This window comes from Scylla paramamosain, chromosome 22 (genome assembly GCF_035594125.1).
Source record: "Scylla paramamosain isolate STU-SP2022 chromosome 22, ASM3559412v1, whole genome shotgun sequence".
Taxonomy (NCBI): Eukaryota; Metazoa; Arthropoda; class Malacostraca; order Decapoda; family Portunidae; genus Scylla; species Scylla paramamosain.
In genome coordinates, this window is record NC_087172.1 from 13,669,930 (window position 1) to 13,687,429 (window position 17,500).

Here is a 17,500-nt window from a genome sequence, read left to right on the forward strand (position 1 = left end):
AGAGAGAGAGAGAGATCAGCAGCTCACCTTGTTTGATGAACTGTCACTCCACTCAAGTTTCATTGATAAGGGTACTTCTTTAAATTGGTAGATGCAGGTCAGGTTAACACTGGTGCCTTCCCTCACGTAGTACACAACGGTGTCCTCCAGTCCATCCTCTTGCCAAGCGCCCTCCACATCCACCGTGGGCTGGTTAGGCTTCTTGGTTAAATCTTCACGTCGAAGAGCGGAAATGAGACAAGGAAAACGTGAGAAACACACGCACTCACACACACACACACACACACACACACACACACACACACACACAGCAAGCAGTGATAAATGACATGATCACAATGGCTTCATGAGAGAGCGCTACTTACCCAATACAGTGAAAGCAACATCGTTACCTACTCAGCACTTGAGAGAATGAATTGTTTTGGTGTGACACGGTCATGACCACACAGGTCAAACATAAACAGGAAATAGAAAGCAACAATAAACAGACTAGAAATTAAGTGCAGGATTTCGAATTAATCCATTGAAAAATATATTTCTAGAGAAGGGAGGAACGAAACTTTACACAAACAAAAATGGGAAATATATTGAAAAATACATGTAAAAATAATGAAAATGGAGGATAAAAAAGGAGGGGGAAAGACGGAAGCATTTTACATGTAAATATAATGCATGCAGTGGAAAAAGAAGCAAAGCAGAAAGTGATTAGTATAAGACATCACAAGTAGCGAACATAACACATGCACAAAGCAAAAGCAAAAGGCCTCCAGTAAGTATTATAATTTTCTCCATTCCTTTAGCAGCAACTCTGTTAGGTAAAGCTGTGGCTCTAACTTATCGCGGGATGTGAGGTGTTACAGTACATGACCTTGGTAACGTCGGGAAGACTTGGGCAGAGGAAGGGACGTACTCATACAGGGAAAGCAGAAAGCCACAGGAAATAGAAAATATAGTACGCATGATGCCGCTGGAAAGATAAGAGAGTATTTTGATAACGAAGTCGATGAGAGACACTAATTTGCTGTGGCATAATGGATACCTAGCTTGGCTTAAACTGAGACGCCCCGAGTTCGATCCTGGTGGAGAACGAGATAGTAAGACAGTCTTCTCGTAGCCTTCTCTCTAGTACCAAGCAGCGGCACCCTCCAGAGTTGCGTGTTTTGCCTTGGCGCAGTTGATCCGTTCTTTGATAATCATCTTTCTCCACTTTACTCGTGTGTGGCTCCTTAGCTTGGAGAGAGTTGGCTCTAAAGGGGGCAGTTTTATGCAGGTCTATTAAATGTGTTTTATTACTCAAGGCTTCGATTTCCGAAGTGAGGGAGGAAGGCGCAAAGAGAATGTACGGTAGACGTGAAGTCCTTGGCCGAATGTTGCTAGTCTTATGTCATGGTTATTATGGGGAGATGTAGACCGCTCTCTCTCTCTCTCTCTCTCTCTCTCTCTCTCTCTCTCTCTCTCTCTCTCTCTCTCTCTCTCTCTCTCTCTCTCTCTCTCATCACGCCATACCACAAATTTCAACACCAATCTTTAATTGTTAGTCATGGTCAAAATTCGAGTAACCTCCCACACTCACTTGCACTGTATTAAGCGTTTTTCCTTCATTTTGAGACCTCTGAATTGTTAAAAGTCTCATTACAGAATTCGAGAAATGACAGATTTCCAGTATAGGACAGAGGCCATGGGATTCGGAGCCGCCGTGGTATAGTGGTGCCAACCGCGCTTGGGGGCCGATGTGTCCTGTTTCCAAAACAAAAGGTCCTTCGTTAGGAGGCACCGTCCTAGCCGTGAAATAAAAGGATATTCGGATCTAAAAACCGAAAAAAAAATTACTTGATACTGGGGGAAAACACCAGATGCAGTGAAAGTGAGTATGAAAAGCTTACTCGACTATTGACTATGACAACTACTGCTACAGCTTCAACCTTTGATTGCTAAGGACAATTGTTATTCATTTACTAGATGAATTTGCTGAGCATAAATTAAACACTGCTTACGAAAAAAGCTGAGATATTCCACCGCTTCTCTTGTTGTCTGTGGTGTCTTGCAAACCTATGATTCTAAACCCACATCAGACCACCTTCATTATGTTTGAGAAGCCACAGCAATCAAAGGGATAATGACCACATATATAGCAACACGTAACTCCAGACGAGAACCAGCGTAACACCCGCTTAACACAGCCACTGTGGACGCATCCAAAATAACAAAGACGACAGACACGAGAATTATATGCCTGAGTTAGATTAGTAATCATAAAAAAATAAAATAAATAAATAAATAAACGTAACTTTTTTTTAGCAGAACAAAAACCAATGTTAGCATACCAGTAACGTCCATGATCAAAATTCTTTCTTGAGTTTTATGATGATAAGCAGCATTGCACACATAGTGTCCCTCGTTCTTTTTCACGGTGACCTGCTTGATAAGGAAGCCGCTTCGGGGATCGTACTCAGTTCTCTGCTGAGGAAAGTGTTCACTGAGCCACGCGTGAGGATGCGTGGATAGTTGTAACACGAGTGCGAGAGCGGAATGGTGTACACTCAAACCGCTCTTTTGGACAGGGTGGAATCAAAAGCTTTTCGTCTCATCAACTCCTCTCCTCTAACTGACTGTCTTCAGCCTCTTTCTCATTCCCGCACTGTTGCATGTCTAGCTATCCTCTTCCACTATTTTCATGCTAACTACTCTTCTGATCTTGCTAACTGCATGCCTCCCTCCTCCCGTGGCCTCGTTGCACAAGACTTTCTTCTTTCTCTCACCCCTATTCTGTCCACCTCTCTAATGCAAGAGTTGACCATTATTCTCAATCATTCATCCATTTCTCTGGTAAACTCTGAAACTCCCTGCCTGCTTCTGTATTTCCACCTTCCTATGAATTGAATTCCTTCAAGAAGGAGGTTTCAAGATACTTATCCTTCAATTTTTGACAAGACACTTATCCTTCAATTTTTGACTACAGCTTTGGACCCTATTCGGGGACCGGCATCTCAGGGGGCTTTTTTTTTTTTTTCATCGGATTTTTGTTGTCCTTGGCCGGTGTCCCTCCTACATAAAAAAAAAGAAAAACAAATGTGTAAGGTGGCTTGCGATGCCGCGGAAGAGTAGCCATCTTGTAGCCGGCATCATCAAGCATTCCCTGATTAAAGGTGATGTGGAAAATTGTTACAATTATACCCGTGATATGAATTTAGCTGGCACAATCAGTATATTAATATTTGGTCTTGAATTATTTGAAGTCATGAAAAAAGAATGAAAAAGTAGAGATCTGTAAAATTATTGTCAAACCAATAGTTTTACAAATCTCTATTTTTGGCATGGTTAAGTTAGAATTGTTATTATTTCAAATTAATGATGAAACTTCGAGCACGGCCTGTTTATATCAGTACGGTTCTTACACATACAAAAAGCATCAGAGGTGTGGCAACTCAGGCGTGGAATGAGCGCCAGTAGAAACACAGCACGACGCACGTGGTAACAGCGTGTATGCCAGCGCCTCTGGGTTATAGTTTGTATGCCCGTGGAAAGCTGAATGCTGAAGCACCAAATTGGTTTCAGCATGGGAATTCCGCCATCAAGCCAAGATGGGCAGTAAATCAGTTTCCTGGACAAGTCGCGGCCGAGTGAGTAACAAGGAAGCTGAAGCGAAAAGTACATCACGCAAACTTTGGGTAGGTTGAAGATCATCGGTGGACGGCAAGCGTCAGTATCAGGCTTGAAGTAAGATGCAGGGACGTTATACACACACGCAAATAATAATGTCTCTACTTTTACTCTCTGATCGCTCTGGAATAACGACTTAATAAGACACAGTGTGCGGGTCCCTGCCTTGCTAGGTTAGTGGGTTAGTAAGGAAGCTTTGCTTAGCTTAACAACATGTACCTGAGGTGGGCACAGTAGCCTCCACTTGCACATACCAAAGGGTTAACTAAAAAGCAGCCAGGTAATTGCTGGGAGGGAGGAGGAACACAATACAGTGCCACACACACGACCTCTCTCGAACCACTGGATAGTTGCGAAAAGCTAACTGTAATGAACAATTCAGCCTTTTGACTTGCTGAAAAGTTAGCATATCATGTACCAGGAGGGCCGTGTCCTGTCAGTGCCTTTGGAGAGTTTCAGTTATGACTAAAGACAATGTCACAGTACCAGACATCCAAAGAGTAACAAACACACCATTGTCTGGAATAAATCCTGGCATGAACGACCTGGTTTATTTATGATGGCATTCGAAGATTCACATATTTTTTGTGTGGTGTTGTTCTGGCAGACCAGGTATATACCTCTCATCTCAAAGGCGGAAGAGGGAAGAACGCTGCCATCTACGACAAATATTTACTCATGAAAGAGAAAAATAACTTACTTGCTTACCCATTTATTTATGTCTGTATCATTCATTTTCTTTAATTTCTGGCTTTGTAGTTCATAGGAATATCCTTTGCTGGGGATGCTGGTTAATGCTCTTTTGAGAACAAAAGGCTACTGCGTCGCACGCGCACGTGTGTGTGTGTGTGTGTGTGTGTGTGTGTGTGTGTGAGCTAAGCATCGCCGCTTCGTCGCCTGGCGTAAGCAGGCTAACAGTGCATGTCATACGAACTCTCTTTGCCGCGGACGACAACCTCATACGTATACGACTCGTGGTCGTCGTACACCGCTATGCAGGTGAAGTAGGTATATATCTCATCGATCCAGACCGTGAAGCCTTCCCGCGGGTCGTAGTTACATTGCTCCCATTCCTCGCATCCCTGCAAGTTTGGGAGGATGAAGTGATCTGTTCAGAGGCACCAAATCAACCCTGAAGAATTTTGATCTGCGCCGCGTAAGCTCAAACCTTCCTATTATTTTTGTTGTTAGTATTAAACTTAGAATAATTGTTGTAATTCCTAACTTAAATGAGAGAGGAACGAAGTTGAAATTTTTATTATTTGTTTTAATTTAACTTTTTTAAATATTAGCATAAGAATGAGGACAAAGAGTTTAGATATTGACTTCTTAAAAGCAAGAAAATATTGCGTGTTTTGAGACTAAAACGAAAAAAATGCCGAAAGAATAAAAAGCAAAGAATTGAAAAAGGACTAATGTGACGCTGAAGAAGGAAGGTTGATATGTAGATGATTCTACGGAGACTTGTAGAATAGACTTGGGTGATGCTTGTTAGTCACTCACACCGCCAGTACATTTTGAGTGACGGCAAAGTAACAATTATTTATTGTAAAAATTACTTATTGTACGGAAAATCTGCAATCCGACTCATTCAAAGTTTTCTTTATCATCTTTTTATTTATATATTGATTATTATTTATTATTATTTATTTATTTTTTTAGGATATCACTCCTTGAAAAGTAAAAGGAGACCCGCACGTGTGATGGTAAACACACATTTCACGTTGTAGTGCAGCCTTCTCTCGACATCATTTCCTTTAGTCTCAAAGCATCTCTCTCTCTCTCTCTCTCTCTCTCTCTCTCTCTCTCTCTCTCTCTCTCTCTCTCTCTCTCTCTCTCTCTCTCTCTCTCTCTCTCTATATATATATATATATATATAATCGTACTTATATCCCCTCCATTTAGCTTCATGCATTCCCTCCATCAAAACATTCCATGTGTAAGACTCACGTAGGGCTCGTAGTTCTTGGTAAGAGTCATATTCACTTGAGGAAAGGTGGACCTGCAAGGAAGGACGACAGACTCCCTGACCGGCGTGTGCAGCACTATGCCGTTTTGAAACGTCACCATCAGATTCTCCAGGTCTGCAAGGGTTGAAGGTTATTTGAATATGTCGCCATGTAACACAGCATTACATGACCACTTCTTTCGGTCAGTAACCCACACTCGGCAGGATACGATATTGTTCAATGCTCGCTGGCACGCGCCTCGAGGAGTGTTGCTGAAGGGTAACTTAAAGAACCTCAGTGACGTAGCCTTGACCTTCATCCACAGAAAGACAAAAGAGTATAGTTTTATACAACTTTAATAAACTGAGTGAACAGTCTGTTAATTGTTATAATACAGGCGTATTACACTTGGAGACTGAAGGGAATGAGTGCATTGTGTCACGTCAGTATCAAATGATGGTCAGCAGCCATTTGGAAGTTCGTTATTTGCTACAGTATGGTGCCTATACATCATTTTTTTTTTTTTTCAAGCGCTGAGAAGTGCCAAATACAGTTCCCACTTTATTGCCCACAAGAAATAAAACTTGCAATTTTGTGACATGTCTATCGCGATGAGCTGCTCTGCGAAAAGTTCTCTCTGCGACATACCATTGTATTAAAGATAAAAAAAAAAAAAGTACTGTATAGATGACTACTGTGCTGGGAAAGGTGGTGCTACTGTCCTCAGCACTAGTGGCATCGTGACTTACCTTTGACATACAGGTAGAGGGAGGTGATGGCTGGGTCGTTGACATCGCAGTTATTGTTCTCCCTATTCTCACTGGTGTTGAAGACGCAGGAGAAATAACCAACGTGGGATGTATTTACTGCGTCGATCTGGAGCAAGAGAGAGGACCGCATTTTCAAGCTTTTCTTTGTCTCATCTAGCCTACTTGTGATAGGCTTTAGTGAAAGTTATTGGGGGGGGGAGAGGGGGGTTCAAGACTATTTACTTGACTTCAGTGATAGTTTAGTAAGCTGTAGTTAATGTTATTGAGCTTTTCAAGGGTATTTTCATGATTCTAGTGATAATTTTACAGGAATGGTAATTAAGTGGGATCTCAACGCGCCTCCACCATCTTCCTGTATGTTTTGAAAGTTCCCTTCACATTAAGAAGATGTAAATAGATAAAAGCGCAAATAAACACGTGCAAGCTTACCGTGAGGGTGCTGATGAATGCTTTGTTGTCCGTTTTATCGTACAGCTCCTCGTAGTGTTCCTGTAGACGGGGAAAAAATAAAAATAAATAAATAAATAAATAAAACTGACATCCCTTTTCTGCCTTACAATGCGCTACGTTAATTTTGGCATGAGAGAGAGAGAGAGAGAGAGAGAGAGAGAGAGAGAGAGAGAGAGAGAGAGAGAGAGAGAGAATGTGTGTGATAACTTACTGTGGTGAATTTATGATCTGTGCACCAGGCGACAGGGTGAGCAGCGCGGCACGTGAGGTTAAGGGACTCGCCCGCCTCCAGTATCAACTCATCTTGGTTAGGGAAGATCTCAGGTTTTCCCAGCACCGTTCCGCATGCTCCTGGGCAGTTGTTATTATCAGTTATTGGGTCACATGAAACCCACCAGCCACCACAGCTATTGAGTTACGTTAGGTTAGGTTAGGTTAGGTTTTGCAAGGTTAGGATAGGTTAGGGTACGTTAGTTTAGGGTTAGGTTAGGTTACGTTTGGTTAGGACTTAGCTTACTTTTCGTTAGGACAGGTGAGGTTAGGTTAGATTAGGCAAGGATAGGTTAGGTTAGGTTAGGTTAGAGACCACACGAGAAGTAACACGCACACACACACACACACACACACACACACACACACTGACTAATTTTTCAAGGAATGTTTAATTTTAGTAAACAGGATGTTTGTTAATATACAAGACTTGAAGTAATTTTTGACCACAGTAATGCTTTCAACCTTTCAACATGAACACCAGTAACAACAGCAGCTGATGGTGATGAAAGTAATATTACTGTACGTACAAATGATATATCTTTATTAGTAGTACCAGCAGGAGTTATAATAGTAGTAGTAGTAGTAGTAGTAGTAGTAGTAGTAGTAGTAGTAGTAGTAGTAGTAGTAGTAGTAGCAGTAGTAGTAGCAACAGTAGTAGTAGTGGTAGTAGTAACAGTAATGATGATAATGATGATGATCATCATAATTATCATGATGATCATGATTATAATAATAAAAAAATATAATCATAACAATAATAATAATAATAATAATAATAATAATAATAATAATAATAATAATAATGATAATAGTAATAATAATAATAATAATAATAATAATAATAATGATAATAATAATAATAATAATAATAATAATAATAATAATAATAATAATAATAATAATAATAATAGTTATTATTATTATTATTATTATTATTATTATTATTATTATTATCATTATTATTATTATTATTATTATTATTATTATTATCATTATTATTATTATTTTTATTATTATTAACAATATCATTATTATCATTGCATAGGTCGACCAAGCATCGGGGAAGACCTTTGCGCGGCAGCAGATTCCTGTAAGCTAATGGTCATGATGATATCTTCAAGACCCCGTGCTATTATTAGAAAGCCGTCCTTGACTGAAGGCTACGAACACCGCACTGAATGCCTTGCTTTCCAGCCCAGCCCCGTTCATAGTGCTTGTTGTCCTCGTCATGTGAACGTTAATCCTGTTTCTAAAGCACCTAGTTCAGCACACGGGTCTTCTGAGTGACTCTTCTTCACCTTCTTCTTCTTTCACCTTTTTCCCTGAATCAGGGGTTGGCGTCATGTACGAGTCTTCTCCAGTTGTTTTTGTTCCTTGCATCTTCCCCTGTGACACCCATGCTTTGCAGTTCAAACCTAATTTCTGGGTGATTCTGATGCGAGTTAAAACTTTCTTTGGTTTCTTACAAGCCAATTAGCAAGTGAAAAGTGAGTGAATGAGCGGGTGGGCGTTATTACCTGTAAGGAAGATGGAGGAAACGAGGAGGAGGAGATGGAGGGAGGGCGGCATGGTAGGTGACGACGGGAACACCTTCTTGGATGCGAATGAACAGGAGGCGGTCCGGCACCAGACATTCGTAGGTACTGCAGCGGCGATCCTCTACTGCCCTGCCAGCGAGTTACTATGAGGCACCTGCTGGAACAAGTAAAAAGTTACTCTTACTTACTTATTTGCTTGCTTACTTGCTTGCTTACTTGCTTGCTTGCTTACTTAGACAACTGTAGTCAAGTTGCTTAAGTTTGTTTGCAGAATAACGTGTAGAAAATGTAATGTTTGTTTACTTATTGATTGATTTAGTTAGTTAATTTGTTTGTTAGCCGGTTCGTTCCTTCATCCCTTGGTTAATCATTTAGTTAGCTAGTTAGGTTAGTTTGTTTGTTAGTTAGTTGGTTGGTTGGTTGGTTGGATGGATGGATGGATGGATGGATGGGTGGTTCGTTTGTTCTTTTGTACATTCCTTTATTAATCAATTACTTAGCTAGTTTGATTGGTTGTTAATTGATTGGTTGGGTGGATGGTTCGTTAGTCACCGCAACGGAGAGAGAGAGAGAGAGAGAGAGAGAGAGAGAGAGAGAGAGAGAGAGAGAGAGAGCGTCTTGGTGGACACCGTTAGGAAGGGACTTATCTGATAAGCTGCTATCATTGTTGCTTAGAGGGTTAGCGGGATACGCTCTCGCTCGCCTCTGATCGACCAGGTGTGTGTGTGTGTGTTGCTATCCCTACTGCTATTATTCAACAGTAGTAGTAGTAGTAGTAGTAGTAGTAGTGGTGGTGGTGTTGGTGGTGGTGGTAAAAGTATACAAACATACACATGGTATCATAAATACTAAATTAATATAGTACTCATAATAACATTAGTGGAAGAGACTGCCGATATGATTCCTGTAGACAGGTGCACACACACTCGTTAGGTTAGGACACCAGCGTTGCGTCTCTAAGTGACAGAAATATCAAAGAAGGCACAGAAAGAGAGACTGAGGTGGCACGGTGGCATTCTAAGGAGGGAAGAGAACCACGTTGGCAGGAACACAATAGAAAATGGAAGTAGTACACGGAAGAATAAAGGCAGGAAGACCGAAAAAACTGGGTGCGTGAATTAGGATGTAAGACAGAAAGGGAGAGATGAAGCAGAAGTATACAATAGAACCACAAGGAGAAGGTTCATCCAAACTGCGTATAGGACACAAGTTGAGAAGAGGAGAGTTGTGTCCCTTTATGTAAGAATAGATGTGGTATAACGGGCACACTGAGAGGGGAGAGGGTTAGTATTTTCAGCGGAAATATTCACGCTATCACTGACGTCAGGGGATGCCCGACTTCTTGCTCACACTCTTGCCAGGGATTCACTCTTGCCCGCCAGTGATTTTGTTAAGAGTTTGTACGTTTACATATTGTGGTATGCCGTGTGTCTCTGACTGGCGGAAGAATACAAAGATCTGATTGTGTTGATGGAGAGAGAGAGAAAAAGAGAGAGAGAGAGTAGTAGTAGTAGTGGTAGTAGTAGTAGTAGAAGTAGCAGTAGTAATAGTAGTAGTAGTTGTTGTAGTAATAGTAGGGGCGGTAATAGGAGAAATACTAGTAGTAGTAGTGGTAGTAGTAGAAGGAGGAGAAGAAGGATCAGCAACAGCAGTAACAGAGAAGTAGCATAAGGGGTCTGGTGGTGGTGGTGGTGGTGGTGGTGGACAGGATGGTGGGAGGGGCAGTAATGGTTGTTGGGGGGGAGGGGGGGAGGGGGACGGTTATGATGTGTGAGGGATATAACTGTTTGTTCCACGCGACTTTCATGTACTTTTTTTCCTTGAGATGTGTACACGTTCAGTACTTTCCTTTCTTGCACAAAACCTGTATTACGTGTGCATCTCTCTCTCTCTCTCTCTCTCTCTCTCTCTCTCTCTCTCTCTCTCTCTCTCTCTCTCTCTCTCTCTCGGCGCATGGCGTTGTCCGTATCTCATATCAGACATGACTTTTATTTTGTTGTTGTTGTTTTGAAGTTAACTTTACTTAATTATTTATTCATTTTCATCAGGAACTCATTAGTGTTTTCCTTGCAACGAATATACGCTTTACTACCCACAACCAAAAAAAAAAAAAAAAAAAAAAAAATTAAATGAGCATCCTGTCACACACACACACACACACACACACACACACACACACACACACACACACACGCATTCCCCTCACCTCACATCCTCCTGCACGGTGACTCCTCCGCAAACACTCGTAAAAACTGAGATGAAAACTGACAAAGTTATGCTTCCACCAAGGAAAGAAAAAGAAAACGACAATATCACACGGGTCACACTTGTACACTTCCTCCTCTACAACTGTACAATTCTCTTCCCTCCACGGCTGCGTACACTACACTGCTTGAGGAGAGGAGGGGAGAGAGGGAGGGAGAGAGGGAGGGGGTAAGGACACTTCTTCGCTATCTGATAACAGTGATAACGTGAGGGGGACCACAGCGCCCTTGTAGAGGCAAATAACTCTTGGGCAAAGCGAGCGTGATAATGATAGGAGTAATCTTGAAAACGCTCAGGTGTGTGTGTGTGTGTGTGTGTGTGTGTGTGTGTTGCTGTTATTGTTGTTGTTATTGTTGTTATTATTATTGTTATTATTATTATTATTATTATTATTATTATTATTATTATATTATTATTATTATAAGTAGTAGTAGTAGTAGTAGTAGTAGTAGCTGTAGTATTGTCATCGTTATTGTTATTGTTGTTATTCTTCTTATAGAATTATTAATGTTATTATTATTATTATTATTATTATTATTATTATTATTATTATTATTATTATTATTATTTTTATTATCATCATCATCATTATCGTTAATATTATTATTATCATCCTCATCACTATTCATTTTATTATTGTTGTTCTTGCAATTATTATTATTATTATTATTATTATTATTATTATTATTATTATTATTATTATTATTATTATTATTATTATTATCATTATTACTACTACTATTATCATCAACCTCATTATTACTACCCTAAATACAGAATATGGCCGTTACAATCTAATAGAATAATGATAACGATAAAAAAAAAAAAACATTAACGCAGCCATCAGTAACAGATAAAAAATACACCCATAATAATGATGATAATAATAATAATAATAATAATAGTAGTAGTAGTAGTAGTAATAATAATAATAACAATAACACCACTAATAAAATCTGGCATGAGTTAATAGAGAGACAGAAGGAAAAAAAAAAAAAGATAAGAGTAGAGACCTTAAAATAAAAATAAAAAAAATAACAATGATAAAAAATCACGCAAGATGACTCATGTACCTGATACACGACAGGGAGAGATAGCAAGCTGGTGACAGGACGGACGCGACACTCATGAAAAAACTTCTGACGTGCCATATCCCGTAGGACGTCGGCAACCATGGTTTTCCACTGTTCCCTGTCTCTAGTTGCTTGTATCACCTGAGCTGCAGACATTCCTCCTCCAGTCACTCGCACCAGTCCATCCATGTGCTTCTGTCTTGGTCTTCCTTGTGGTCTCTTGCCTTCTATTTTACCAGTTAGAGATAGATGTTCTAGTCCCTCTCTTCTCCTAACATGGCCCAGGAAGCGCATCCGTCTACTCCTAGCCGTACTCATCAACTCTCTTCCAACACCCACCCCTTGCAACACTTTTTCATTTGTTCTTCTTTCAGTCCAAGATATTTTAAGCATCCTCCTCCAGACCCACATCTCAGCTGCTTGAAGTCTTTGTTCATCTGCCTTTCTCATTGTCCAGGACTCACAGCCGTACAACAAAACCTACCATATAAAACATTTCACAAACCTTCTGTCCACAGAAGGTGGACAGAGGTTTCCAAAATTGCATCTGCTTCCATCACTACTGTTCCATCCCTCTTTTTTATTCCAGTGCTAGTTGTTGTTTTCTTTTTGTATGTTATCTCCTTCACTTTTTCATACATGAGCTGTTGGTCTCTTTTTCCCAGTTCTTCTATCTCTTCACAGTTGTCGTTCATCCATATTTCCTTTGCCTCAATACATTTTCGATGAATTTGTCTGTTTAGTACATTATACTGTTCCTCATCTCGTCCTTTAAGCTGTCTTCTTTCATCCATCATGTGCAAAATCTCCTCTGTCATCCATGGTTTCCTTGCTCTTCTCTCCCTCTCTCTCTCTTTGGGATTAAATTGTTTCCTTTGATAGCTTTTTTCTAAACTATTCCATTTTTGTTCTGCCGTCTGTTCTCCTGTGCATTCATCTTTCAGCTGTTCATACTGCTTGCTAACTGCTGTGAGGAGAGGAAGGGGAAGAGGAAGAGGATTTGATCAGAGAGAGAGAGAGAGAGAGAGAGAGAGAGAGAGAGAGAGAGAGAGAGAGTGTGTGTGTGTGTGTGTGTGGTTATCATGTTTGGTACTGCTGTCACACTGATGCTGTCTATCTGTGCCTCCCACCACCACCACCACCACCACCATCACAACCAGCTTGCCCTCCTTCACCAACCACTTACTCTCTCTTTATTTGTGGTGTGTGGAAGACTTGTAGCGATCATATGATGGTAGTTTCATTAATGTTCTGTTTTTTTTTACTTAATTTTCTCCTTTTGAATGAGTGTCAATATGTAAAAGAAGGGTGGACTTGGTTATTTTGTGTGTGTGTGTGTGTGTGTGTGTGTGTGTGTGTGTGTGTGTGTGTGTGTGTGTGTGTGTGTGTGTGTGTGTGTGTGTGTGTGTGTTATTATTATCATTAATGTCATTGTTGTTGTTATTATTATTATTATTATTATTATTATTATTATTATTATTATTATTATTATTATTATTATTATCATTATTATTATTATTATTATTATTATTATTATTATTATTATTTTACTGATTTTTTTCATTATTATAATCTTGGTGGTGACAGTATTGGTGATTATGATGGTGATTCCGTTGTTTTCGTTGTTGGTGTTGTTGTTGGTGTTGTTGTTGTTGTTGTTGTTGTTGTTGTTGTTGTTGTAACCACTATCATCATCATCATCATCATCACCATCATTAGTTCCGAAGCTCTTAATTTTTATGACGCCACGCCTGTGATTGAGAAAACCGGAAATAAGAGTTTTTTTTCTTTTTGCTTTTTTTATAGATAAGGTGACAGCGAAGATAGGTCGCCAAGTTTGCCAGCGCGACGTCCTCACCTCCCAGCTAACGTGACACCACCACCACCACCACCACCACCACCACCACACACTGCAGCTGGGTGTGGCGTACGTACTTGCTTGCACCTCTCTGTAGCGCCCAAGCTTTCACTTTTCCCTCTTTCCACTAATTTATGAGGCTGCTTGTACACCCACTGGCTTGAAATACAGCTACTACCACTATCACCAACACCATCTACTACTACTACTACTACTACTACTACAGACTTGGTAATCAAGCTTTTAGTGATGAGTCATTAGGGAGCTTTAAAAGGTTAGACAAACTTATGGATGAGAATGATAGGTGGAAACAGGTGTGTGTGTGTGTGTGTGCGTGTGTTTCATAAAGCGAGTGTCACGTGGTGATCTGACAGCTTCTTGCAGCTTCCCTTGTTTTCTTATGCTCTTATGTTCTTGTCACGATAATGATAACAACAATAATAATAATAATGATAATAATAATAATGATAATAATAATAATAATAAGAAGAAGAAGAAGAAAAGAAAAAGAAAAATATTGCTTCTCCTTCCTCCCTCCCTCTTCTTCCTGCTCTGCCTTTCATCTGTAACTCTTCTCACAATAATGTACAATTTACTGATGAAACAGAGGTAAATGGAATGCAAATAATAGACAGGTAAGGATGGATGGAAGTTTGGAATACTAAACCCATATCTTAAAACACTGCTCTCTCACCAAGGCTTCTTTCCAAGGCCACAGAGATGACCAGCCGGGTTCCCAAGAGTGTTTCACCTGTTAATAATGTAAAATCTTGTTAATCTGTCACTGGAACTATATAGACACCCTTAAGCCTGTGTGACTTCAACTAGAGTCTTTTGAAAATAATGGAGGTGCGTTGCAGAAGTGTTTGAGAATATGAGCCAAAGAACCTTACTGTAATGTAAAACACTTCTACATTGAAAAGTCTTTAGTAGTTGAAGTCAGACGAGTTTTTAAGGGCGTTTTAATGGTCTAGTGACAGATTAACAACATTTCTACATCACTAACACGAGAAACACTCTTTTGATAATCGGGGTAATTATCTCTGTTCCCTTTGAAAATAGTCGGTGTGAGAGAGCAAAGCGTTTCAAAATACGGACTACAAAGAAATGCGACGTTATCTGGGATTCTCGAGGCGTAATTAGGTGAATCACGGGATGCGAGTGATAGGCCCTGATAGTGGGACGGATGTTGAGGCTTGCTTTCAGATCTGACTTGACGCGTGCTGTGTGTTTTCTCTCTACGGCGGTGTTTATAGTGTGTCTGTGTGTGTGTGTGTGTGTGTGTGTGTGTGTGTGTGTGTGTGTGTGTGTGTGTGTGTGTGTGTGTGTGTGTGTGTGTGTGTTCACACAATAATCATTTAAGAGGAGGAGGAGGAGGAGGAGAAGGTGGGTGAGCACGTTTGCTCTCCACATCCAGATGGCCTTGTAATATCAGTGTGTGCTATTTTTATTGTTAGTATTACGTTTCTTGTGACTGTTATCATTAGTAGTAGTAGTAGTAGTAGTAGTAGTAGTAGTAGTAGTAGTAGTAGTAGTAGTAGTATTGTTATAATAATAATAATAATAATAATAATAATAATAATAATAATAAAAATAATAATAATAATAATAATAATTATTATTATCATTATTATTGTTATTATTATTATTATTATCATCATCATCATCATTATTATTAGTTTGTACAGGATGTGTGTTCGTATGATTATATTACATGTGATTTTATGAAAGTGTGCGCATCATGGAGTCAGTGGTTCACTGCATTCGTTTTATGTTAATTTCAGCTTTATGAGTATTTCTAAACATTATATACCATCCTCTCAAATTCTTTATTAACTTTTCGGAACTGTACAATTCTACTTTGATATTTTTTTTCTATGTCCTTTTCTTCGCCCCTTTTTAAGCAAATGTTTGTTAAAATGTCCGGTGCCTGTTTTATTTACTCCATTTGTTTTAATCCAAGCAAGGGTCTTTGTTACCCTACACAGTGCTAAGATATAAACAGTAAAAAATATGTCATTTTATATAGACATAATAAAGTGAGGGAGGCCAGGGAGTCTATTGGAAGCACAACAAGGGCGTCACATAGCACGGTTTGGGATCCACCGCTCCGGACAATGGGAAGAGACGTTGACAAGAAAATTAGTGCTCTCTCTCTCTCTCTCTCTCTCTCTCTCTCTCTCTCTCTCTCTCTCTCTCTCTCTCTCTCTCTCTCTCTCTTTCTCTCACTCTCTCCAGCGCCCATCCTTTCAGTTCATAGAAGGCATGTTTTTTTTTTGTGTTTTTTTTTTTCATTTTGTTTATCTTCCTTTTATAATTGCTTTATTGAAATTTCTTCTTAACATTTTTGGGGTAATTCATGATGTCAGATTAATACGTCATGCCTTGATGTGTTATTTATTTATTTATTTACTTGTTTATTTGTTTGTCTACTTGTTTAATTATTGTTATTAAGCTTTAAGTAGTTACGTTAAGTTAGGTTAGATCAGAATGGACTAGGTTAGGTCATATTTGTTTAGGTTTGATTAGGTTAGGTGCGATTAAGGATTAGATTAGGTTAGGTCAGGGAAGGGAAGGTCAGGTCATGTCAGTCTTCTTGGTTTCCTCGGAGGATGCGGTGACGGGAGAAGGAGCTGAGAACGTGACCCGCCGTTCTTTCTCTTTCCCAGTAAAGGATGTCATTGTTTTTGTTTCGTAAATGTCGCAGGAAGGGGATGTATTTCAAAATGTCACTGCACTTGCCTCTGTTCCAGCTTCGGCCTACTGCGTGTGTGCAACTTCCCCAGCTGTGGCGTCCCGTAAATACTGATAAAACGATCTGAAACGAGCTTATGTTATTTCGGAAGACGATTCAGACGGTGGAAAGCAGAGGGAGTGGAGTGCTGCAGTATTTTTTATAATGTATGTTCGTTTATTTTTGTTCAGTAAGACTTTCCATTTTATTCTTTGCGGCGTCTCCTCAAGCTTGATAAAACTACCTGGTACAAGTTTATATTATTTTCGAAAGACGCTTGAGACGAGGAAAGGAGATTAGAGGGAAGTGCCTGTACTTTTATGTTTAATCAGTGAGACTCTCTGTTTTCTTCTTTTCACTGGCATGGCATCAGTGACAAGAGGCATGAGAGAAGGAATGCATGAACAGTGAATAACTTGCCATTTTATATATATATATATATATATATATATATATATATATATATGTATATATATATATATATATATATATATATATATATATATATATATATATATATATATATATATATATATATATATATATATATATATATATATATATATATATATATATATAATTTTGTTCCCCATGCCCGCTGCCCCCTTCTACATAAATAAACAAATTAATTAATTAGTTAATTAATAAAAACTAAAAAGACCACACTGAGTCAGAAGTCACTGAACCAGAATGTGTACGGCCAGAATGTGAGACGGCACTGGCAGCGGGGCGAGTGACTTCACAACCCTGTGGCTGCGCCTCCATGTACGCTCAACACAATCGTCCAGGTTTTCTCCCACAAGGTAACAAGCCTCAGTAATATGCTACAAACATGTACCATAGATTTTTTTTATTTATTTTTTTACGCTTGAGGAGCCGCCATAGCAGTTAGAAGACACGTGATAAGGCTTGTTTCCCTTCTTTGGTGAT

The 17,500-nt window shown here is 39.4% G+C and overlaps 1 protein-coding gene across 6 annotated transcripts in view; it reads right to left on the bottom strand.

Moving 5' to 3' along the window:
* Positions 1-17,500, bottom strand: part of LOC135111603 (vascular endothelial growth factor receptor 1-like) — a 40,633-nt gene that overhangs the window by 18,265 nt on the left and 4,868 nt on the right. The window contains exons 1-8 of one of the 6 annotated variants that reach the window (XM_064025092.1): positions 10,847-11,022; positions 8,620-8,794; positions 7,041-7,180; positions 6,809-6,868; positions 6,359-6,485; positions 5,611-5,744; positions 4,595-4,742; positions 28-212 (exon numbers count right to left, since the gene is read on the bottom strand). In XM_064025092.1, coding sequence (XP_063881162.1) covers positions 28-212; positions 4,595-4,742; positions 5,611-5,744; positions 6,359-6,485; positions 6,809-6,868; positions 7,041-7,180; positions 8,620-8,671 — 846 coding nt within the window. In that variant the 5' untranslated portion in view covers positions 8,672-8,794; positions 10,847-11,022. Of the gene's footprint in view, positions 1-27; positions 213-2,324; positions 2,461-4,594; positions 4,743-5,610; positions 5,745-6,358; positions 6,486-6,808; positions 6,869-7,040; positions 7,181-8,619; positions 8,798-10,846; positions 11,023-17,500 lie in introns of those variants that run through there. The other 5 variants (XM_064025089.1, XM_064025090.1, XM_064025094.1 and 2 more) reach the window with 5 other exon arrangements.